Source organism: Exophiala bonariae, assembly GCF_035927105.1.
Source record: "Exophiala bonariae strain CCFEE 5792 chromosome Unknown scaffold_16, whole genome shotgun sequence".
NCBI lineage: Eukaryota > Fungi > Ascomycota > Eurotiomycetes > Chaetothyriales > Herpotrichiellaceae > Exophiala > Exophiala bonariae.
The window spans coordinates 279906-304484 of record NW_027042491.1 but is presented as its reverse complement, the minus strand read 5'-3'; the positions used below and the strand labels follow the sequence as shown (position 1 = coordinate 304484).

At 48.6% G+C, this 24579-nt stretch overlaps 6 protein-coding genes across 6 annotated transcripts; 3 read left to right on the top strand and 3 right to left on the bottom strand.

Moving 5' to 3' along the window:
• Positions 1-104: 104 nt before the first annotated feature.
• On the bottom strand, positions 105-1615 carry SSN3 (cyclin-dependent protein kinase; the record flags this gene model as incomplete). The annotated part of the gene is made up of 3 exons (XM_064846989.1): positions 105-1230; positions 1278-1479; positions 1534-1615. 3 exons carry the CDS (start codon positions 1613-1615, stop codon positions 105-107), a joined length of 1410 nt encoding a protein of 469 aa, XP_064705342.1.
• A 705-nt stretch (positions 1616-2320) lies between these two features.
• On the top strand, positions 2321-4010 carry LTR84_003400 (uncharacterized protein; the record flags this gene model as incomplete). Its single annotated transcript, XM_064846988.1, has 2 exons — positions 2321-2521; positions 2577-4010. The coding sequence occupies 2 exons, from the start codon at positions 2321-2323 to the stop codon at positions 4008-4010; spliced, it is 1635 nt and encodes a 544-aa protein (XP_064705341.1).
• Positions 4011-4977: 967 nt separating this feature from the next.
• Positions 4978-8062, bottom strand: LTR84_003399 (uncharacterized protein; the record flags this gene model as incomplete). The annotated part of the gene is made up of 3 exons (XM_064846987.1): positions 4978-5218; positions 5283-7950; positions 8008-8062. The coding sequence occupies 3 exons, from the start codon at positions 8060-8062 to the stop codon at positions 4978-4980; spliced, it is 2964 nt and encodes a 987-aa protein (XP_064705340.1).
• An 806-nt stretch (positions 8063-8868) lies between these two features.
• LTR84_003398 (uncharacterized protein) lies at positions 8869-14031 on the top strand (the record flags this gene model as incomplete). The annotated part of the gene is made up of 4 exons (XM_064846986.1): positions 8869-8924; positions 8987-9013; positions 9066-9544; positions 9596-14031. 4 exons carry the CDS (start codon positions 8869-8871, stop codon positions 14029-14031), a joined length of 4998 nt encoding a protein of 1665 aa, XP_064705339.1.
• A 942-nt stretch (positions 14032-14973) lies between these two features.
• Positions 14974-19379, top strand: LTR84_003397 (uncharacterized protein; the record flags this gene model as incomplete). Its single annotated transcript, XM_064846985.1, has 5 exons — positions 14974-15173; positions 15255-16178; positions 16254-16615; positions 17347-17476; positions 17534-19379. The coding sequence occupies 5 exons, from the start codon at positions 14974-14976 to the stop codon at positions 19377-19379; spliced, it is 3462 nt and encodes a 1153-aa protein (XP_064705338.1).
• A 678-nt stretch (positions 19380-20057) lies between these two features.
• On the bottom strand, positions 20058-23387 carry MSH3 (Mismatch repair protein msh3; the record flags this gene model as incomplete). The annotated part of the gene is made up of 1 exon (XM_064846984.1): positions 20058-23387. The coding sequence occupies one exon, from the start codon at positions 23385-23387 to the stop codon at positions 20058-20060; it is 3330 nt and encodes a 1109-aa protein (XP_064705337.1).
• Positions 23388-24579: the final 1192 nt, after the last annotated feature.

Sequence of the window (24579 nt, the reverse complement as noted above, 5' to 3'; positions counted from 1 at the left end):
AGCGTGCTCTGTCATGGGTGATAAGGATAAGTAGGACCCCGTCTCGCTCGGAGACTCGCCCAAGGATCGTAATATATATACCGGTTTCTGCTGAGTTCGGGATACTAACGCCTTTTCGCCGCCGGTATAAGTGAATCATCTGGCAGCCCTCCTCTCTTCGTACCAGGCAAACTCCCCGTGCCGATATCATTCGTTTCCGTGCTAACCCTCCTGTGTGGGTAGACTTCGTCCAGTCCCTCAAAGCAGTTGTTGCTCACCCAGATTTTCCCTTTGTTCGACCCTTCATCTGTACATTTGAAGTATTCATGCTGCAAGGCTTTCTCGGCTGTCAAGCGCTGTTCGGGATCGTATTCAAACAATTCGGATAATAATTGGAATCCTCGTTGTCCTGGCGATTTGTCTGAGGGATATGTTGCATGTCTCAGGCAGTTATTGTACCACGTTTCCAAACCAGTGCCATTGTTTCCATTCGTGCTCCTGCCCATGGAGGTTGGAGGGTTCGGGTATAATCCACCAGATACACCACCTCGTGAAAGGATAAGAGTCTGAAGTTGAGAATATTCCGGCATATCAACCAAACCCTTCCAGTTCTCTCTTCTTGGCATACCGAGAATCTCTACGATCTTTCCCATTTGATTGCGTTGGAAGGGAACAGTCTTCTTGCTGTCCATTTTTGTTTCTTCGCCCTTGAATATAGGTCGCAGACTTAATAATTCCGCGAAGATGCAACCCACTGCCCAGAGATCAATGGCAGGAGTATAATGGCGAGCTCCCAGAAGTAGGTCGGGGCTACGATACCAGATAGTAACCACGACTTTATCCCCGGAGTACAGCGACGATAGGGGTTTGTGAAACAGCCGGGCAAGACCAAGATCACCAATTCGTACATGGCCGGATGAAGTGACCATAATATTGGCTGGTTTTAGATCCCGGTGAATGACCCAATTCTGATGAAGATAGAAGAGACCATTCAGCAATTGGAAGAGAATGGACTTGATCATGGTTGCTGGAATCGGTCTTCGAGTTGGTTGCGTATGATGGTGAATGATTTGCAACAAGTCGTGCTCACAATATTCGAAAACCATGAAGACACATTTATCCTCCAGAATGATTTCTGCAAGATGAATCACATTAGGATGAGACAACTCGGTGCATAATGACATCTCTCTGATGGCTGATTGTGACAGGCCCGTATATTGTACATTGTCGCCTTCTTTTTCAGGTTTAAATCTGGTAAGAGTCAGCAGGGTGACGTACAGGAGATGGAAAAGAAATACTTTTTGATGGCATATAATTCCTTTGGAGGAGTTGCACCGACAGGGCTTGAAGGGTCGCCTTTGGGATTCTTCTCTACAGCCTTGTAGACACGACCGTAAGTTCCGCTGCTGATGAAGCCAATGATGTTGTACTTGTGTCCGATTTTGACCTTCGCGGTATAGCTGTTGCCAGGCTGCTTCTTGTCAAGATTTCGAAGGGCATCTGAGGTATAATTTCAGCAAGAAAAATCATCAAGAGAGCCGGTCTAGAAGATACCTTCGACTAAACCTATCTGGGTGGACTTCCTCAACTGCTGGGCAATGTTGAGGCTTGAGCCTGGTCTCGACATGTTGAGCATTGTGACGACTTGAGGGAGGCCTCCGCAGGGTTCGCTATAGCCAGACTTTGCCACCCTAGCATGGGCAAATATGTTTGAACAACCCTCTCCCCCATGAGCTGTACTGGGGTCTCCAATTGATCAATGGAGATTGCCGAACAAGTGGCTATGGAAGTCGACTTAGCCGCAGTCTCAGTGGCAATACAATATGGATGATTATAATGTCGATGGAAATGTCGATCACGCTAAGATGGGTATCAGAAGATGCAATTGTCTGGTCAATACTCCTTGATAGCCAACTAAAAAGTCTCATTGCCGAGGATGGTCATCTGGTTGAGGGAAAAGGTGAGGTCCTTTGGGGTTGTACGAGGCTTTGGACGGATGTACGAGATGCCAAGACGGGCCAGGCTGAACCTTACCGAATTTAGGGTGGACCATGGAGCCAATCCAGCCTTGCACCTTCCTCGCTTTGCTTCTTCCCTTTTCACTTTCCCATCGGAGTCCTCCGTCAACAGCACCTTCCTCACCAACGAGATCATGGGAAATCAAAACAATCCTGTTGCCTTGATGCACTTCTTCTGCACCATGACGCATACCAATATTCGCTTCTTCCCGATATCTCTCTCGTTGTTGACTCGTATTGGTTTATAAGGTGAGCCACTGAATGCTTCCATCATCGAACGAGCCCACCACACTTCCATTCCACAATATACCACACGATTCAAGATGACCATGAACCGAGCCATGCTAACTCGAACCAGCAGCGGTTACAAGTCCTTGAACAGGACCCCATCGAGTGAAACAGGAGTCAAGATGCCCATCACCACTCCTCAGGCTGTCAAAGCCAAGTCTGCACGCCAACCCTTCTTTCTCTTCTTTCTCCTCTTTATCTCAACACTAGGACCCCTTCAATTCGGTTACCATCTTGTAAGTTTGCACTGAAATTGTCAACATCTAAGCCGTTTAGTCTAACAGTCTACAGGGTGAACTCAATGCCCCAGAATCAGTCATCAGATGCGAGGCCAAACAGCTACCCACCACAACGGACCTCAATGCATCCAAATTCTCCAAATGTATCCCCATGAATTCAGGCCAATGGGGCATGATCCAGTCTCTCTTTAGTGTCGGTGGTCTGTTCGGTGCTCTTCTCATTGGCCGTGTGGCAACAAAGAGAGGTCGACGTTTTGCCTTGAGACTTCTTACCTTCTTCCTCGCCGTTGGTCCCATTCTAGAGGCTCTTGCCAGCAAGATGTGGATGTTAGCACTGGGAAGAGCAGTATCTGGTCTTGGAGCAGGTGCAGCCACCGTCGTGGGTCCCATCTACGTTTCTGAGGTCTCACCTCTGAACAAACGTGGACTATTTGGTGCATTCACTCAAGTCCAAATCAATGCTGGTATTGCTATCTCTCAATTGCTCGGCTACTTCCTGTCCAAGAAATCAACATGGCGTTGGATCCTTGCTACTGCTGGATTTATTGCCGCTATCAATTTCATTGGTCTCTTTTTTGCCCCAGAGACCCCAACTTGGCTTGCCGCCAACAATCAGCCTCGAAATGCCAGGCTAGCTCTTCAACGTATCCGCGGTCGTACTGCTGATATCCGCGAGGAGATGGAACAATGGTCCATTTCCGGTGATCATGAGCAGCAAAGCTTGCTACCACAGCAAAGAGCCCATCCGACTGCCCAAGAACCCGCAAAATCATTCATCGACGTGATCAGAATTCCCAAGTACAGACGAGCTGTTCTCGCAGTCAGTGCAACCATGATCGCCCAACAGCTTACCGGTATCAACAGCGTCGTCATGTACAGCGTCTCAATTTTAGGAGAAGCTCTCCCACACAAAGCTGCACTGGTCACTATCATTGTCTCTGCAGCCAATGTTCTGGTCACTTTGATTTTCTCTCCTCTGGCTGACAAGATTGGAAGGAAGAAATGTCTTTTGGCATCGATCGCTGGAATGGGTTTTGCTTCGGGAATGCTCGCTGATGGTCTTGCCAAAGACAAGAAAGTCCTTACCATTGTTGGTGTTGCCCTATTTGTTTGCAGCTTCGGCCTCGGATTGGGCCCCATACCTTTCATTCTACCCAGTGAGCTTGTCGGACCTGAGGCCGTCGGTGCAATATCCAGCTGGGCCCTTGCTTTCAATTGGCTCTCAACCTTTCTGGTAGCTCAATTCGTCCCGATTCTCAACAGCAAGTTGCCTCCAGGCAAACTATACGTCATCTTTGGTTCCATCGCTGCATTCTTCGGCATTTTGATCAGTCTGATTGTTCCAGAAAGCAAAGGGAAAGCCAGTGCAGAGAAAGTTTGGGCAGATCACGATCGTGGCTGTCGATACTGTCGCATCTGCAAGGCGTGTTGTTTTGCTTGCCCATGTGGTCGCAAACGGAGCAGAGGAGCTCCGGCCTCGACCTGATTTTTGTTTCTCTTCGTTGTCCCTCATCATTGTCGCCAGCGGCTGGACAAACATACCTACTGACCACCATTTGTTTTGAGCGGGAGTTCTTGAAGATCGGTTTCGGGAAATAGAACCTGGGGTTGCGAACATGTCTGTAACTGGAGCTGTGGGAAAGATGGACTACTGGCTGCGTTCCGATTATGTATCATTACTGTATCCGTATCAAGGTAGATGTCCCTAAATGCACCTTTTTGAGTCCTTTGAACTTTTCTCATGCCAGTAGCTATCGACTCCTCTGCGTGACCACGACCCATTTCCTTCGTCACCACCAGTCGACAAGATCGTGGTTAGGCTAAGCAAGAGAACTGCGGAATGTGAAAAAACCAAATCGTGTAGAATGAAAACAGATATCATGCATTCAGTTTCCATGAGTTGCGCTGCGAGCTCTGCCTAGGTACCTATCTGGGAAAAGAGGTGGCTAGGTACGCATAAGCTGCCATGGTATGATATGTAGCTAATCTATGTCTGCCTAGCTAACATATACTGAATACTGATTCTCAATTCATCCCATGATCGTTGCATTCCCCGTCATTGCCAGTCCATACGCACCGTTGTATGTGTGATGTTGAGCTCGGTAGTGGTGCATGTAAGACATGTCAGTGGCACACTGGCCTGAGACCTCATTCATTCGTGCATGACTGGGACAGTTTGCACAGCCATGAGCCCGGCGTTTCTATTGGTATTGGGAGGAAATTGAGCAATGCAATGGGGTCGTTGCTTCGTACTGTCATTTTCGTCCAGTCCCACTGGGTGCTGTTGGTGAGACAAAACCATTCGCCCAAATTCCGCTGGAGAGCTGGTCGAAGCGCTGAAATGCTGGAGTGCTATTGATACAGGAGTACAGACTGGCCAGCAGCCATAGTATGATGTCTCGTCTCATTTCGATGGTCGTCGAATGGCGAGGTGCAGAGTGTACGAAGGGCACTCAGGTTCCTCTGAACAAGAATTGCATGTCTTCGGGTGTCAATTTGTCGAGCGCGACTTGATCATTGTTGACGGTGCCGTTGATCATGTTGGCTTTCTTCTCCTGCAGAAGGACCATTCGAGATTCGACCGAGTCTTCTATGCAGAGGCGGGTGATGACGCAGGGACGACGTTGACCGATACGGTGGCAGCGATCGGCGGATTGCCATTCTGCTGCGGGATTCCACCATCTGCTCAGGACACTGCGTTAGCATTTCAGATCTCGGAGAGTGATGGGAAACTGGAGGAGGGGATTGAGAAACTTACGGATCAACGATGTATACCCTGCTAGCCTCGGTCAAGTTGAGCGCGACTCCACCAGCCTTCAGCGAGACCAGGAACACCTCAACGTCAACATTGTTCATGAAGTGATCGATGGACTTCTGGCGTTGAGCAGGACTCATACTACCGTCAAGCAAAACAGTGCTAAAGCCAGACTTTTGAAGTCTCCACTGAACAAGTTGAAGCATCGACGTAAATTGAGAGAAAACAATGCTCTTGTGAGTTTGTTTCTTGCTGCGCAACTTGTATAGATCATACACGAGCATCTCGATCTTGGTTGACGAAGTCCAATCCTCCATTTTTATTCGGTTGATGATAGAGGACTTCTTGACATTCTCTTCATCCTGCTCAATTTCTGGTTGATCCCAGTCAATGACCAGAGGAATATGACATGCAGGACAGTCGGCATCACCATCAGCACCATCGAATGACTGAACATATGATTTAGCACATTGACGACAGAACTCGTGACGACAGCGGGAACGAATTGCTTCCTCTGCAGGCTCATCACAGATGCAGCAGACAAGAACGTTTTGACCACCATCTGCATGTTTGCGGAGAATCAAATCAGGATGATTTGCAACTTGTCTCATTTGCATGATCAGACCAAAGATGTTTGCATAATTGTTCAACATGACACCCTGTGCAACGTAGGTATCAAACTCTCGGGTCGTGTTGGACATGATACTTTGAGAAAAGTCTCGCTCCATCTCTCCAAAGAATTCGTTGTGAATGATCACGTCCTTGGGAGGCAACTCCATTGAAGAAGTGTGGTCACGTTTCATGCGACGTAACATGATGCGATCAGTGATCAATCGTAGCTTGTCGAGACCTTCCTTTCGCTTCACTGCATCATCACCAGTGATGGGGTTCAAGATTTCTTGGTTGAACACAGAAACATGATTGAATCCACTATGCTTGCATGTTGTACACATCTTCTGCTCATTCTGGCTCCAATGGAGTTCGCGGCACTCACAACTCTTGCAAAAATAGCAAGCGAAAGGTATGACCTGCAGGAATCGAAGGAGAGAAAAGAATTCTCCAATCCTATTTTGCACGGGAGTTCCTGAGAGACACCATTTGTAATCTGCTTCCAATGCGAAGCAAGCCTTGGCAACGCTGGCAGTCCTCGACTTTATACTGTGAGCTTCGTCAAGGATAAGTCGGTGGTATTTGATGGAGTGCAGTATGCTGTCTTCCTTCACGATTCCATCATTTCGATTCCAGCCCTTGTATTGTTTGCGATACATGTTCTCGAGACCTGCATAGGAGCACATGATGACATCGTACTTCTTCAAGTCCTTGACCGTGAGCAGTTTGCATTTGGGGTTGGCTGAGGTATGGTAGACAAGGACCTTCAACTTTCCACTGGTATAGTCTGATATCTCTGACTGCCATTGCATGAGGGCGACCGGTGGGACTAAAACCAATGTTGGTGCTTTGGCAGGCCAGTCTGACATGATCAAGCTGACGGCTTGGATTGTCTTTCCCATGCCCATCTCATCACCGAGAAGACCACCCTTCCATTGTGACTTTTCTTGCTTGATCATCCAATCCAGGCCCTCGAGTTGAAATCCTTTCAATTTGCGATTAATGCCTTCAGGCTGCTTGGCAGGGACTGGCTTGATTGGATCAATTTTCTTGAGATCGGACCACATGGTAACGATTTCCGGATGAGACTTCTCTAGTTTCTTACGTTCTCGCTTCTGACGTCTCTTCACAGGATCCCATTCGAACTCTTCTTCTTGGTCAGGAATTCGACGATTGAAACGACCACGGCGTAGCGTCTGTCTGGAACGCTTAGTTGTGGCTCTTCCCGTGGCACCAAGAGCGTTGGGAGCGTTAAGCGTAGCGTTAAAATCATCAGGCACTTCGGATGGGGTGGCAGATAATGATGTCAGATCGAAATTTGAGGAAGCATCATCGTACGAGGAAGCCAAGGAGTCAAGATCAGACTCACCAACAGAAACTGAAGGAAGGCGTTGAGCTGGGGCAAGCTTGCGTAGAGGAAGGCTAGTTCTCTGGGTTCTGGCAAGAGGAATATTATCATCATCATCGGATGTGTCAAATAGTTCGATGTTGGCAGCGGATTGTTGAGTGAGCTTTTGTTTCTTGGAGAGAGGTTCAGAGTCCGAATCGTCAGAATCCTGTATGGCGTTATACTCCTCCGCCTGTAACTTCATTGCGATTTTTGAATCATTGTCTTCCTGCTCATAGCCAGTGTCCATGTCAGAAGTATCGTGTCCACGTCTTCTCTTGCTCCCACCAAGAGCGAAGGTAGAAGTACTGAGTTCGATGGCTCTGGCCGTAGCACCAACTTTGGTCTTGGAAGAGGATTTATTCATCATGATAGGCGTTTGAACGGTACTGGTGCCGGGAGTTTCATAGAGAGACGACTCGGCCGAGTCAGCAACAGGAGAAGGGGAAGCTGTGGAATTGGTAGTTGTAACTTGTCCACGCCGTGTTGCAGATCGGCCTCCCCTGGGAAGATAGACTCCTTTGAATGAAGAGGTTTTGGGAATTGGATCGGAATTGATGATTTCTTCGAGGCCATCCGAGTCGGGGATCTCAAGTGGTTTAGCATTTCTAGTGCTACGCCTCGAGGGGGCTCGCGATGAAGGGACTGAGGATTGAGGGGTGGCGATTTTCGAGGCTTTATCAAAATATCAGTCACGGACCAAGCGCGGGGCGAAGTTAGTGGATAACTTACTGGGCGTTTGCTTTGATGAGGCTGCGCTTCTCAGCGGACGTCCTCGGGGTGCCATCTTGGTGACAATTGTCGGAGAGAATTCAGAGAATGATGGGAACAGTCATGGGGGAGTGAGGTAAAGAAGACCGTCCTGGATCTGTAAAAATGTCTATCAGATCGAGAACAATGCCTCACCAAATCAGAGGCAGTCACCCCCCTGCTTAGCGCCGTTTCTGCCTGGGCTAACGCGAACTCAGGGCGCGTCTCCACGCGTAAAGTGGTTTTCTTGGCAATTCATCTGCGGATTCTACAATGGAGTTTGAACGCCGCAATAACACCGAGTCCCGTGATCGCGACCCTGAATTAGGTACCTAAATAATTGCTCCTGGCAAGGCTGTCTTATCTTTCTTGCCTTGTCATCCTACTCCTTGTCGCACTTTCTGATTACTGTCAGACCTACAATGTTATTCTCATTGTTGTCATCACACATTCCACACATGAACGGTCTACGTGCACTGTGGTGCTTGTGCTTTCAGGTTTCAGCTTATCCCCAACCGAGAGTTATAGTTTGTGGAGTGGGATAACTTGAAGCCACTACGAGACGATGCAAGTAGTTCTGCTTTCGGATCTGACTATGTACCAGTGGTGGATGAATGTTGGTGCGACACCAGGGACCACCAGGGACCACCAGGGGCAATTACGATCTAACAAGTGATTTTGACATCTGCGTCTTCCAAGAATATAAGCTGTTGTACTTTGAACCCTGCGACATGGAAGGGATTGTCGAGTCTTCTTCATTTGCGCTGTCTGCAATCAATATTCCGCTTTTGGCGACCACCTCCGCCCATATACAAGATCTCTGGGCGAACTCCAACATACATTATGCATCCCGAGACGCAGCATACACTCGCTTACACCCTTCTAATCGAATTGCTTGCGTACGCGGTATCCTCAGCCTGGTCAATATTCAGAGTCCAATCTAACGATCTTCTCACGATAGCTACCAGTTTGCGTCTCCTGTGCGATGGTACGTTCTACTCCATGTCCTACTTGGGTGTCTTGCATTGATAGTGGTTCAGGATAGAAACCCAAGCCCACATTCTCGAGAATGCCCAAATCGAGCGAGTCATCGAGATTGGACCTTCAAACACGCTGACCAGCATGATCAAGAAAACCCATGCTTCGAGTCAGGCGATTCGCGATGTTGCTCGAGGCATGAGGAGAGAGTTCCTATGTGTCAGCAATGATGAGGCCCAGATATATTACCAAGACCTCAAATATGACCATAGTCCCACCAATGCACAATCTATAGAGGAGGCTGAAACAATGCTACTTGCCGACAAGTCTACTCTCCAGTCTACTCCCTCTGATGGGGTATCCGCAGTACCAAAATCCCTTCTGGATATAAGGTTGGCGGGCTCTAGTGGTAAGCGCTTGGTGGAAAATCACGATACTCACCCAACGGCACTTGAGGTTATCAGAACGATCCTGTCAACAAAATTGAAAAAGCTTCCAGCAGGGATAGCATCCTCGAGCTCTATCAAACAGCTCGCTGCCGGTATTTAGTCATTGCCACTGTAACCAGACAGTGGATACTGACATTTAGTAGGCAGGTCGTCTTTGGAGAATGAGATTGTCGGAGATTTTCTCGATGAGTTCAAGTCGGTACCCGAGAGACCAGAAGAATTATCCTTGCAGGCGCTTGCTGACGATATACAACTCACCTTTGATGGAACCTTGGGCAAGAAGACAACCTTGTCGATCGAAAGAATGTTTTCCACGATGATGCCACCAGGATACAGCCCGAGTACTGCACGTGAACATCTGTCGAGCCAGTGGGGTCTCGGTGTTGGACGTCAGAATAGTGTCCTTCTCCTTACTCTGTCGATGCCGCCCTCAACAAGACTGTCGACGACACAGGATGCCGATGTATTCCTTGACAATGTCCTCAGCTCCTACGCCAAAGCAGCGAAACTCACATTCTCCGGGACCACAGACAGATCAAATGGGGAACAGCACATGACCATGGTCAACCCTCAGCTGCTTAGCCGCCTTATGAAGGGTCAATCAGAGGTCATAATGGACGTTCTGCGTGTTCTTGCTCAACATACGGATAATCTAGATTTAGCCAGCTCGGATAAGGCGCTCGCTTCGCTAAGAGATCAGGCAGCATCTATTCAAGGTGAGCTTGACATCTGGGTGCAGGAACATGGCGAGGTGTATAGTTTAGGGATTCGACCTTTGTTCTCGGCGGTAAAGGTTCGAGAATACGATTCCACCTGGAACTGGGTGATGCAGAACCTGTATCTCGTGCTCAACAGTATGATTGACAAGAACTTCACCTGCAGTCGTTTAGAGCTCGAACGACTGTTCCATCCCGTCCTACGCAGATCAACCGACAGAGTGCTTCTTTCTATCAAGTACATCCTCTCAGAACATTTCAGACAATGCAATGATGAAGCAGCCCGCTCACGAATTCGCGTTATTGCACATACACTTTTGGCTTTGTGCGCAAAGAGCTTGAAGGAATGTCCCAGATTTATCGACTCTGGTCCACCTCCACATCCTTGCAAACCAGCTAAGATGATGAATAACGGTGTCCAAGGTGTCCAAGGTGTCAGCAGCATCAATATGTACACACCTGCGGACATCATAGCAGCATACTCTCGACTTCCAGTGGACCGATCTACCTCGAAGCCGCACATCAAGCGAAGAATCAAGTCTAAATGGATCAAATGTAAGGACTCAACGAGTCTCTTGAATGACGCAATGTTCTGTCTTCGCCATTCAGGCCTCTCCTTCAGTGGACGTTATGTCTTGCTGGTTGGTGCCGGTCGCAAATCAATTGGGGCTGATGTTCTGAAAGGACTTCTCGGTGGTGGTGCTTGTGTGCTCGTAACGACGAGCAATTTTTCGACTGAAACCGCCGCATATTACCAACAGATATTTTGTGACTTTGGTGCCCGTGGCTCTCGACTCATCGTGGCCCCATTCAACCAGGGAAGTAAAGGGGATGTTGCATCGCTCGTGCGTTATATCTTTTCCGAGCCGTCCGAGCAAGGTCTCGGATGGGACCTTGACCATGTCATCCCACTGGCTGCCATCTCGGAAGCTGGACGTGAAATTGATCTCATTGACTCCACAGCCGAGCTAGCTCACAGGCTGATGCTCATCAACTTGTTGAGATTGCTCGGGGAAATCAAGATCTGGAAGTCAGCAACACGAAAGTTCAACAGACCCACTCAAGTTTTGGTCCCCCTCTCTCCAAACCATGGCACCTTCGGTCATGATGGACTATATGGAGAATCTAAACTCTCCCTGGAAACTCTGTTCAATCGCTGGTACTCGGAATCATGGTCAGGCTATGTGTCCATCACGGGAACAGTTATTGGTTGGACCAAAGGTACAAGGCTGATGCATTCTAACGACGAGCTAGCGCCATTGATCGAGACTCTGGCCGGCATCAGAACTTTCTCCACTCGCGAGATGAGTCTCCACATGCTGGCTTTGATGAGTACTCCATTAGTGAGTCTATCCCAGGAAGAGCCCATCCTGGCGGACTTCAGTGGGGGCCTATCCCAAGTCCTTGACTTTAGGTCTATCTTTGAACGAGCACAACGAGTTTTGCAAAACCAGAACGAGATGCATCGGCTGTTGCAGCTTGAAATTCTGGCCGATCACGCATCAAAAGGTGTTGGTTCGCCTCAGATGACCGCCACAATTACGACAAACCCTCGGCCAGCCCCTCGGCTAGAGTTTCCCAGACTTCCATCTCATACTGTCGAGCTCGAGCCACTGAGTCATCTTCGTGGTATGCTCGACCTAGACAGGGTTGTGGTCGTCACTGGATTTGCTGAGATCGGACCTTACGGCAACTCTCGTACACGGTGGGATATGGAGGCGCTTGGCGACTTTTCTGCAGCATCCTATATCGAGATCGCTCAGATGATGGGACTCATTCGATTTGAGAGTGATGTCAGGGGGAAGAACGATGTGCGCCAAGCTGCATGGGTTGACAATAAGACGGGACTGCCTATAGACGATGGAGACGTTGCAGCGAGATATGTGGACGTCATTCATGCGCATTGTGGTATCAGGCCCATCGAGCCTGATTTGATGGATGGGTATGATCCAAAAGACAAAACGTTTTTCCATGAGGTGGCACTCGAGAGAGATCTGGCGCCGTTTAAGATCTCCCAGTCTTTGGCCACTCAATATTTACGCAAACACGGCGACAAAGTTCAGTTGAAAACGATTAACAACAGCGAGAACGTTCTCGTAACTTTTAAGAAGGGAGCTATTATCCACATTCCGAAAGCAATAGATTTTAATCGCGACGTGGCAGGACAAATCCCATCCGGATGGAGCGCGGCCACATATGGAGTGTCGGAGGAAATTATCAATCAAGTTGATCGTGGCACTTTGTATACTCTGGTGTGCGTTTCGGAGGCACTGATAGCCAGTGGTATTATCGATCCCTACGAGTTTTACGAGCATATCCACGTCTCAGAACTTGGCAACTGTATTGGCAGTGGATTAGGGGGTATTGACGCCTTGCGAAACATCTACCGGGATCGTTTCATCGATAAAAGTATGCCAAACGATGTCCTCCAGGAAACCTTCGCAAACACGACAGCCGCTTGGATTAACATGCTTCTCTTTTCCTCAAGTGGACCTATCAAGACTCCAGTAGGAGCATGTGCTACTGCTCTTGAATCGTTGGATGCAGGGTATGATCTAATTGTTAGTGGTAAAGCGCAGGTCTGTGTCGTTGGTGGCCATGACGGGTTTTCGGAAGAGGTTTCATACGAGTTTGGCATGATGAGTGCTACTCTGGATACTGTGCGCGATGCTGCCCATGGCCGATCCCCGAAAGAAATGTCTCGTCCTGCCACTTCCAGTCGAGACGGTTTCGTTGAGTCATATGGTGCAGGAGCACAGATCATCACCTCTGCAAGCCTAGCTCTTCGGATGGGGCTACCTATTTATGGTGTCGTTGCCATGACCGGTACTGCGAGCGACAAGGTTGGTCGATCAGTCCCTGCACCGGGTAAAGGCCTGGCAGTATTGGCAAGAGAATCATTACGAGATGTCCCTTCACCCATGCTCGATATCACATTTCGACGGCAACGGCTACAGAACAGGCTTGAGCAAATTGACCATTTCAGAAATGACAGCTTAATTGAGTTGTTGGACCACCATCATGGAACGGAATCGCTGAAGGTTTATAAGGCAACTAATACTATCAGCAAAGAGACCAAAGTCCTAGGAGTCGATGAAGAATTACCAGAAGGCTGGGATTGCTGCCATCCAACACGTACTGCTTACATTGAGCAAGTCGATATGGAGTATAGGCGCATGCAGAAGGAAGCGCGATACACACTCGGAGGAAATACATTCTACCACAACGATCCCAGGATATCGCCCCTGCGAGGAGCGTTAGCAGTCTGGAATCTTACCGTTGACGACCTTGATTTCGCATCGTTCCACGGTACATCCACAAAGCTCAATGAAAAGAACGAATCTGCTGTCCTTCAATCACAACTAAACCACCTCGGTCGCTCCCAGGGGAATCCTATCTGGGGAGTGTTCCAAAAGTACCTCACAGGCCATTCCAAAGGGGCTGCCGGGGCGTGGATGTTGAATGGAGCGATACAGGCCATGAATGACGGCGTCATTCCAGGGAACCGCAACGCGGACAACATCGACTCTACACTAGAACAATTCGACCATATTGTCTATCCGAACCGGAATATTCCCAAAGACAGTATCAAGGCATTCACGGTGAGCAGTTTCGGTTTCGGCCAGAAAGGTGCTCAGGCAGTCGTGGTGCATCCGAGGTATTTGTACGCCACGATCGACAGGGAGGACTACGATGCCTACGTCCAGCTACGGTCAAAAAGGGACAAAAAGGCTCAGCGGAGATTTCAAGAAGATCTCATAAACAATACTGTGGTCCGAGTCAAGGATAGCCCTCCATATCGACCGGAAGACGAGATTGCAACTCTTTTGGACGCTGACAGCCGATTTCGTTGCGAGAGTTGATTCACCTACTGCGAGAAAGCAATGGTAGGGAGGATCAGGAGTGTAGATTTTGTTTACAGATCAATGTTATCCATCGGCCAACTGACTCGCCTGGCATCCAATGTCTGAATCCAAGTATCATCTACGAACAAAAGTCCACGTTCGGGGGCTGTCAACTTTGGCTTTGGCTTGGTCTTGGTGGGGCCGAACGGCTTTCGGTTCCCGAATTGGTAGGAGTTAAACAGAGTTGATTGGAGCCGTCAGAAAGACTAGATTAACTATGTGCCAGAAGCGACACTGCCTACGAGTAGTACTTCGCACACCCCTGAATATGAGACTCATAATTGTCAGATATTACCAAACCAGATCAGATCGGTGGCTCACTTCAAGTACGGACACACCCGCTGCACGTTCTGGAACATGGGCCGAGAGCGTCGACATCAAGCATTTTATCTGCAGAGCCTCGCCTTCCATAGTTTCCAGTAGGCCACCAGGGTGTTGACGCACACAACCGATCGGTATCGATTTCAATCCTCAATATACCAGCGGAACAATATCTGCCTAGCCCTGGATCGAACGGCTGATCCTCCAGCTTCATGGCGAAATTTTGATTACAACGTTACATGCTGAAACGCAAACACCCACAACTAAGGTTTACCGTCGTCAGCCCTACTGCTCGGTTCATAGATCCCTTACAGCTAGGAAAAGGAAATACGGCATATTATAGGTAAGGAAGACTGAAGTGTTGTTCATGCTCGTGTCCTTCAAAGGACGTTGTACCGTAGCCTAGCGCCACATCGTTTTTGATGGCTCTATCCGAATATCTATATTAGTTCTTTCTCAAGTTCCTTTTGCATATCCTGATCATGTGTCCTCTCATACCTCTCCCACTTCTAATTCTCCAGCAATTTGTCTTAACCAACAGCTGCTTTATCGTGAAGAAAAGCTCTGATCGGGTCAAAAATGAACCATCCACGAGAATCTCTCAAGACCGTATCTTCAGAAGAGGCTCATTTTGCTCGAGTCGACAGCACTAACCAAGATCATGACGAAGACTCAGACTTGGGTACACTTGCTGCCAATGACCCTCAAAATCCACACGCCTGGTCGAAAAATAGAAAAATACTTCTGCACCTCGCCGTCTTCCTCACCTCTTTCACACCGTGAGTCAAAAGCTTGCTGAGTCTTTGTTTCCCCAGTCGTTCGTATATCCAAGACTCGCTAACTTTTTGTATTTGGCACAGAACGCTTCAAGCCTCAGTCTTTGTTGCCAGCGTCAACCCGGTCGTCAAAAGATTTGGCGTGACACTCAATGAATCCTTGCTCGGAATCTCGCTATGTGCCATCGGCTTTGCCGTCGGGCCCGCTCTCGCTTCAACTGCGTCCGAACTCTTTGGACGACGATGGATTCTGATCGGCTCTATCACCCTCTGCCTCGTGTTCAATGTGGTTGCAGCGACCGCCACTTCATTCGCTGTGCTTCTTGTCGGTCGAACACTCTCAGGAATCACCGGCTCCCCGAGTGTCACACTCCTGATGGGGATCAACAATGACCTCTACCCCGAAGGAAAGAGTCGAGATCTCCTGATCTCCCTGTACGCAGTGGCCATGGTATGGTCCACGCAACTGGGTCCTCTTATCGGCGAAGCTGTGGTCAACCGACAAGATTGGCGGTGGTCCATGTGGATCGTCGCTATACTCTTAGGCGTCTGCTTGGTATCGCTCATCCCACTGCAGGAAACATTTGCGCCTGAGATTCTGCGACGGCAAAAGATCCGTGCGGGAACCAAGATGGAAAATAGGCAGATCCTGTCTACCCTGGTCAAGAAGGGACTCTGGCGACCTATACATATGCTCTTTGTCGAGCCTCTGGTACTTCCTTGCGCTCTGACCGTGGCTGTCAGCCAGGTTATTCTCTTCGTTAACTACGTGGCTGTTCCTTACGTCCTGCTTAACATCTACCATTTTAGCGAGTACCAGGTCGGCCTTTCGTTCTTGTCCCTATTTGCGGGTAGTATTATCGGTCTCATCATCGTCAAGTTCTGTGAGATCCGTATTGTGGAAGTCCGGAGGAAGCAGGCGGAGATGGAGAAAAGACCAGTGAGAACCGAGGATCGACTGTATGCCGCCATGATTGGTGGCGTTATCCAACCAGTTACCCTGTTCTGGTGAGTTGTTGACTCTCTGATCATCTTTTAAATTATATGACCTTGTCTTGAACACTCACTAACCACTGATAACAGGTTTGCATGGACGGCACGCGAGAACATCCACTGGATTGTGCCTCTTCTCGCGATGATGTTCTGGAGCACCTCATTCACCTTGACCCAGCTAGGGATGCCAATCTACAAAAATGCCTACTACTCCGCGCCATTCGGAGCATCGGCACTGGCACCAGACCTGATGTTGAGATATGCTCTGTCCTCATTCTTCCCATTGTTCACGCCAAACATGATTGATCGCATGACGGTGGGGTGGGCTATGTCGTTCTTTGCATTCCTGTCAATCCCCATGGCATTGATCCCCTTCTACGTGTTTCGATATGGCGCTCGATTGGTTGAGAAGTCTCGTTACCTACCGAAGGATGTGGAGATGTCAAATCTGAGTTAGTTGTGAATGAAACGGTTCAAGGAAAGTGAGGTTTTAAGATAACCCAGAGAGAGGCAAAAATGGGCAGAGTTGGATGTCTCTTTTGCGGGCATACAAATAATTAGCACTCAATCAACTCGAAATTATCCGTTACAACTCGAGACGGTGTGTAGAAATTCCTGGATGTACAGAGCCAAGCTGCCCTGAACCAGTTACCAGCAACTGATTGTAAACGTCTCTCAGCAGGGTTCGGCTTCCTAAAAAAATCAGCGGGATAGTCTTCACTGGCCATGACGTGGCTCAAGGCGTGCCATTCTGGGGTTTCGAGTTGCGGAACACAAGGTCCAAACCAGCTCATAAATTGATCAATATCGAAGGAGAACAAGCGTACTCAACCCAGGGTAGACTGAATAGAAGGAGCACGGATCAAAAAACAACACTGTACTTGAAGAAATACAAGCGAAGCACTTGCGCTACTCTCGCTATTGGAAATAACATCGATTATCTAGATTCACTCTAGGAGGTGGACTGTCTTCCAGAAAACAATGTCGTCTGTAGTGAAAGTGCTGTCGAGGTAAGGCTTAGGCTAGCGTGATTTCTGCCTGGGAACTAAGCCTAAAACGCGACATCTAAAGTGGTTTTTCGCGTCCCCGGCTGCACTTAAACTTTTAGTATGAAAAGTAACACTACAACCTAGGGAAAGATATCAGACTTGCTCCTTGCATATTGCGAGTTCATACTCCGCAGTCACTTCGACACCCATCGAGGCAGTGAACTCATCTTTTACCCCTCTGGCCTGTTGTCTTATCTCGATCTTCCCGATCAACTCTCCATCCTATCGTCACCCCACTTTGCCACTCAGAGAGACACCCAAAATGTAAGTACACGCCCTATGTTCAAGCTCAACTGAGATCCTGAGTACTAATCTTCCCAGGTCTCGTCGTGGTGCCGCTGCGTCGGATCGCAATGCTGCCGCCAATCGAATTCGTGGTCCACAATCCGCCTTGACAGACTTCCTTGCCTCTCACAACATCTCTGCTCAACAGATCCAGAGTGATCATCAGCGACGCCTACAACAGGCTGCTCGAGACGCAGAAGCAGCGAACGCCAACAACACTGAAGACAAAGAAAATGAGAACGACTCGACCGGTGAAGATGTAGCAGAACGTCAAAAGCGCAAGCGGAAAGAGGAGAAGGCCATTTTAAAGTTGAAACAAAGTAAGGAATTCAAGCGGCGCAAGTTCCAGCGGCAATCGAGGGGTGAGGACGATGATATGGATGACGATGCTCTCGCCCGCGAGATGCTCAACACGCAGTCCAAGCCATTGCCTGGTCAGCTAGAGAATTGCGACATCTGTGAGAAACGATTCACCGTCACACCTTACTCCAAGACCGGTCCAAATGGTGGTTTACTTTGCACAAAATGCTCCAAGGAGATCAACGATGAAGAGAAAAAGGAAGCAGCTGCCAAGAAGAAGAAGTCCGTTGCCCCACGAGGTCGAAAAAGACAGACTGAAAGTGACCGGCTGATGGGAGATGTGAAACCGGGAGCGAAGAGTCTGGTCGATATCTGTGTCCGTCGAGTCGCCAATGTGGTTCACGACATCGATGATTTCGGCGATATGCCTGAAGATGTCCTCGATCGCTTGAGCCAAATTCTGTCCAAGCAGAGAGTCTTGACTCCGAGAGTTCTCCAACTATTTCTACGACGAGAGCTCAGTCGGATCTCCATCTACGACTGCGGCAAACTCGAGACTGAAGATTTTAAGAAGATCTTTGCCTTTATGCCTGACATTGAATTCGTCAACCTGCGGTTTGCTGGTCAACTCAAGGATGACACCATTCATTACATGATAGATAAATGCAAGAAGATCCGTGAACTGCAACTGGGAGCTACAAATCTCGTGACCGACAAAGCTTGGATTGAACTATTTCGGACCATAGGACCCGGTCTGGAAAGTCTGAAACTTTCAGAGCTAAACGACTCGATGAAGGGCGATACCACTGCTGAGCTTGTTCAGAACTGTCAAGATCTCAAACGACTGAAGCTCAGATCTTGTTCACACATGGATGAAACATCAATCAGTCTACTCGGCCAGCTCCAGCATCTCGAACACCTTACCCTGGCTGTCGCCCAACAAGAAACATCATCCGCAACCCTCGTCTCGCTAATCAACACATTGGGACCAAAACTTCGCACCCTCTGCCTCGAAGAGTACACAGACCTCGACGACTCTGTCCTCAATGCAATCGCAAACAACTGCAACAGACTTTCCAAACTCCGCATTACCGGCTCCATCAACGCCGCAGACACCGCTTTTGCTGAACTGTTTGGAAACAACTCACCAATCCCTTCTCTCACCTACGCCGACCTATCTGACAACAGAGATATCGACAATACCACTGTTGAAGGCTCTACCGAAGCCCCCATCGGCGTCGCAGACTCCACTTTCGAAGCCTTGATGAACCATTCCGGCTCGACCCTACAGCAGCTCAACCTCAAATCCGACCGCCATATCTCGCACGCAGCACTGCTGAGCGTCTTCGACGGCAAGAAGAAATACCCAGCCCTGAGAGACATTGACTTGTCCTTCGTGACCAAAGTCGACGACGTGGTTATGGCAGGTATCTTCCGTAGCTGCCCTGCACTGACCAAGCTCGCTGTGTTCGCTTGCTTTAACGCGAGGAACGCGAGGATTCCAGTTGGCATTGCAGTTATTGGGCTGCCAAATGCGCAGGACAGTATTATTATCGGGGGAGATGCCATCGGTGAGGCCTGAGCGTTTTCTCTTCTGGTGTGGGAGACATGATTTTATGATGACCACGTTTACGATGGACCCTGGGGGTGGAGAGGATGATTGCATGCGTTCACACCATGAATAAAGGCACAGGTGGAAACGGACGGACTGTACAACGTTCAGTACCAGCAGATCAGGCCCAGAATGGCGTGTGCTGGAATCCTCCACAGCCTCCACACGTTCCATATGAACATACTGGGAAAGGACGGTGTGGGCCTAGCTACAAAAAGCCTGGCTATGAATTTTCGCTCCATGCGATTCTTGTACTTACGGCAATTAACGAGCCAGCATACTCAATCACGCATATGACATGATGCAGTTAAGCAGCAGTAGCATAGCCGTGGTATAACTATTGCCCGTGTGTGCGTCTACATGCAATTATGAAATGTAATCAATATTCTTGGTCGTAAGCTCTGCTCGTTCTGCAAGAGATGGTATCTGCTCTGAGTTCTAGTGTGCAAGAAGACTTGTTCTGCGCAGCTGGTTGTCCATGCGAACTGCTGAGTACCCTTTTGATATCGACAATAACACATAATCGGGTCATCTTTGCCAGCTATCATACACAATATTTCCCAACACACAGAATAAGATCTGTTGATGATACGAACCACCTCATCTGTACAGCTCCACAATGATGGCGGAGTTAGCCGAGCTTTCAACTCAAAGCATCTCAATCCCCTCGACCAACGCGTCGAGCCTATCCGCGCTAACACTCTGATGTGCCTCATCATTATCCTCTGACGGACATAACCATCCAGCCAACGCACCCATCTGCCTGACCTTCGTCTCTTGCTCTAGCAGCGCAGACCGCTCTCTTGCAACGTCGATGACATTCTGGCTGATATTCGCCAGTCTCGCCACGTTCAAACCGTAGCTACGATGTGCGACACCCTCGCCAACTTCATAGAGAAATGTAACGTTGTCGCTTCCTTCTTCGTCGTCCTCAGTGAAGCGCATGTGGACGTTCTTCAATTCCCCATGGGGAAAGCCATTCGCCATGCGCGCCAGCATTTGATAATGCGTGATGAAGAGGGTGAGGCATTTGCGGTCCCGGACAAGATAGTCGAGGACGGATGCGGCAATGGCAACGCCGTCGTGGGTGCTTGTGCCGCGGCCGAGCTCATCGAGCACGACCAGGCTGCGATCTGTAGCGAGCTTGAGGATATCGCTCGTTTCGCTGAGTTCGACCATAAAGGTACTTTCGCCAGACATCATATTGTCAAAGGCACCCATGCGAGTGAAGACCGCATCAAGAATGCCTAAAGTGGCAGATGTCGCTGGGACGAAGGACCCGATTTGAGCCATGATGGCTATCAGGGCGACGGAGCGGACATATGATGATTTGCCTCCCATGTTGGGCCCAGTGACCAGTAGTGCACGATTAGTGGACTGAGACAGATTGATGTTGTTCGGTACGTAGGAGTCGATCAGGATTTGCTCGACCATGGGGTGACGGGCTCCTTCTATTTCAACACCAGTTCCATCAGTAAATGTTGGCCGAATGTAACCCGGTTGAGAAGCCACATTCGCCAAAGATGCTAAGCAATCAAGAGTAGCGAGACCCTGTATCGTATCACGGAAAACCTGATACTTCGTGCTGATGTCGCCCAGCATATCTTTGTATGCTGCGTCACATGCCGCAGCCAGACTTTCTCTATGTTGATCTCGTTCGCGAATGAGTGTCACAACTTCAGGTGGATGAAATCTCGAGAGCTTCTTGGTGCCCGATATCTTTGCCCATGATGCTGGCACCTTTTTGATTGTTGCGGAACTGTTTTCGACCTCGATCAGATAGTCGATTCCTGCAACCGTATTGTATTTTATCCCCCCTTTCTTCCCCAGCCGTTCAGCGGCGGTCGTGCGAAACTGATCCAAGTCGTGTTCGACACTAATGATGCCCAGGCGATGCTCACTGATAGCATCTGTCTCGTACTCTTCTTGAAAGAAGTTGTACTTGTCGTCTTCTTTTGCGGATTGAAGATTTATCTTGTTCAGATAACCCAATACTTCAGGAAGTATCAAGGGCAGCAAAATCATAGCTTCTGATATTATATCAGAATCAAACCCTGTGGAGTTTGCATCACTGATATGGGCGAATTCACTGGAAAGTGACTGCAATGATTGCAAAACATTGAGAAGTTCTGGCCTTGTACATTTACCATAATATATCCGTATCAAACTTTTCTCCAAGTCGATCTTCACCTTCGAAAGAACGCGCCTCAATCTCTCGGCAAGAACAGTTTTTTCAGGATCAAGTAGTTCCTCAACAGCGTTCAGACGTGCGTCGATCAATTTTCTGTCCAGTAAAGGACGACCGACCCATTTACGAAGCAATCGTCCTCCAAATTTGGTTTGAGTACGATTCATCATCCAATATAGACTTCCCTTCGTTGAGTGGTCGGTTTGGTTTTGATAAATTTCCAGGCTTGTCAGCGTGTTTCCATTCAATAACATATGTGATCGCGCAGAGAATGGTTGAAAGTGTTTGGTTAGCTGGAAAACGTGCTCAAGACCATAGTCGGATAGATGAGTGATCATCGATGACAGACAAATTGATACATTCTCTGGCAGACCCAATATCTTGTCAAAGATCTTGCCCGCCTTTTCTGATTCCGACTGCGAATCATTCAATCGATCAGCATAGAATGTCGAGATATGGTTATTAGCCTGTGCCGCAATTGTTTTCTCCTTTGCTACCCTCTCAACTCTGATTTTGTCGCCAAACACATTTGTCTTGCTTCCAGACAAATGCACCACTAGCTTTTCGGTGGCTTTGGAGAGCTCGCCAACGATGAGAAATTCGCAAGGTGCAATGTGAAGAAGTCGGGTTTCGATTTCACTACGCATGAAGCCGTCCTCAAAGTCATCGTAGATAATATCCCCGGTGGCAGGTTGAACAGCAATGAGACCAACATGTACTTTTTCATCATTGCCTTGACCTTTGACATTGACCTCTGTCAAGCAAAGCAGGTAACCAGTAGAGGGTGATTGCATAGCCGGACCTCCTCTTCCATCTTCCCCGAGGCCTTCGATATCGTCGATATATGTACCTTTGGTATAAAGGTTCGTGAGTTTGCGTACAAATGGCGTGTTTCTGTTATCGCCAACAGCTTTGAGTGCCGCAGTTTCGAGTTGGCGAACGACCCCGACTTTGTGTCCAGCTGATACCAGACGCTTGACATGAACATGGAGACGATGGACTGGAATGCTTGCAGAAGCAAAGCGGTCTAAATGAGCCTCCGATGGATGTTCATCAAAGCGATATTTGCCAGGAATGCAGAAAATACTCAGTTCCTTGGATGCAATGCGTGCATCCTCACCAAAAAAGCGGAATTTATATCCCACTTCAACCACCAAGACAGTATCCATGTGTTTCTTCTTGATGTCAATGACTTGCTTTTCCATAGGTGTAAGTTTGCTGCCACCTTTCTTTGCACCACCTTTTGCCCGGGAGTTCGGTTTGGGAATCTCTTCCGCAACATCCTCGTCACCATCTTCCTCCTGTTCTTCGGCATTGTCCTCCAACAGCTTGTTGCGTCTCTTGATATCGGCAATGCTGTCGGGTTTGCCTAGTTTCTTGACAAAACGACGATGCAGTTCATCCTTGCGCTGTTTTTCGGGACTATTCGGGTCCTCTGGTTCTTGATTCTCTTGCAAAGGTGACGAGAAGATGTATTTAGCAGTTCTGTCTGACGCTCTTTGTGTAGAGAGTGTTGAGGTCCTTTGACCATTTGCCACTACTGGTCGCAGTGTCCGATTGTTGTCTTCGCTCTCTTCAGCAACCTCCTCGCTTGGTCCAATCTTATCTTGAGGGACAGGAGTGATCTTTCGTCTTTTGGCGGCAGGCCGAACCACATCGTCCTCATCACTGGGTTGGTTCGGTGAGCTGGTACTGGCTACAGGACTGGGTAACGGTGGAGGGACCTTGAAGAAGGTAGACAAGGTCGTCTGCTGATGCTGCTGCTGCTTTTTCTTCTGAACAGGTGCCATTGTAACTATCGGCATGTCCTTTGGCATCAGAGACACAGGAGATACACTGTTGCTGCCTTTCTGCAGTCAAAATCGTCGTTGCACTTGCGGGAGGCGTTGAAGTTGGTGTTAGGCCCAATGAGATCATCACCAGAAAACGCGTCGCGTATAACACTTTAGAGCAAGTCCACTAGTGCCGACTTTGATGAATTGAACTCGCACTATCTAGCACTAGCTATTTGCTAGCACTCTAAGCCATCCTCAAGTTCTCACCAAGACTCTTTCCATTGATTTCAGTCAACAGAGGCTATTTCAACTCAATGTTGATTGACTCTTCAAGATCTCAAATCCTCGTGTCAAGATATTCATATCATTCGTCAGTCATTGTTCGAGTCTTGGACTTGATGTTCTCTGGCAAAGCTCAACAATCGCGGCCGAAATAGCTCCTCCAATTCCAATAATGATTTTGCCGAGACATCGCCGGTCCAACGTCATGTTCCCAAGCTGAGCTCCCTTGGACATCCAACAAGGAGGGACACTGCCAGGCTTCCATCATAATTTCCACCCCTGCCTCGAAGTCGTGTACTGAAGAAAGTGGTCGCTAGCATCAATGCCATTATTTGTGTACAGAAGACCGCAACCGCTCGGAAGCGAGTGTCACCTCAGGTAGGCTTTCATCAGCAAGCCACAGTCCACATGGCAGCAATGGTGACTGTGAGAGCAAGGTTCAATAACCCAGAGACTCTTGGAATTTATGGCGCTCTTTCGCTGCTACCACATCATTGGCATGGCCTCGGCTGTCCCCAAGAAGAGAGAGGCTAATGTGCTTTCAAGACTCATGTTGTGGGATAACGCATCCTATCTCGGTAAGTAGTGGCCTCTGAAATTCTGATGGTGAGTCGAGGCTTGATGCATAATGAAGCAGAAGATCTGTCAGCATCGAGCTTCGCATTCAATAGGGTATATCATTCAGGGATGTTTCAATTGTGGGGAGGTATCCAGCTGGATGTTTCCTTTGGTCATGATCTGATCAACCGCTAGGTAAGGTTGCAGCCGATGCTCGTGACAAAACTGGCATGGTTTGCTAGTCAACATCTCTTCAAGACAGACTTATTCACAAGAAGATAGAGTTCCATTCCCCATCATTGGATGTGTCAAGTTCACTTGCTCCTTTTGCGCAAGTCATGGCCACTACCGCCATTCCTTGGTCCAT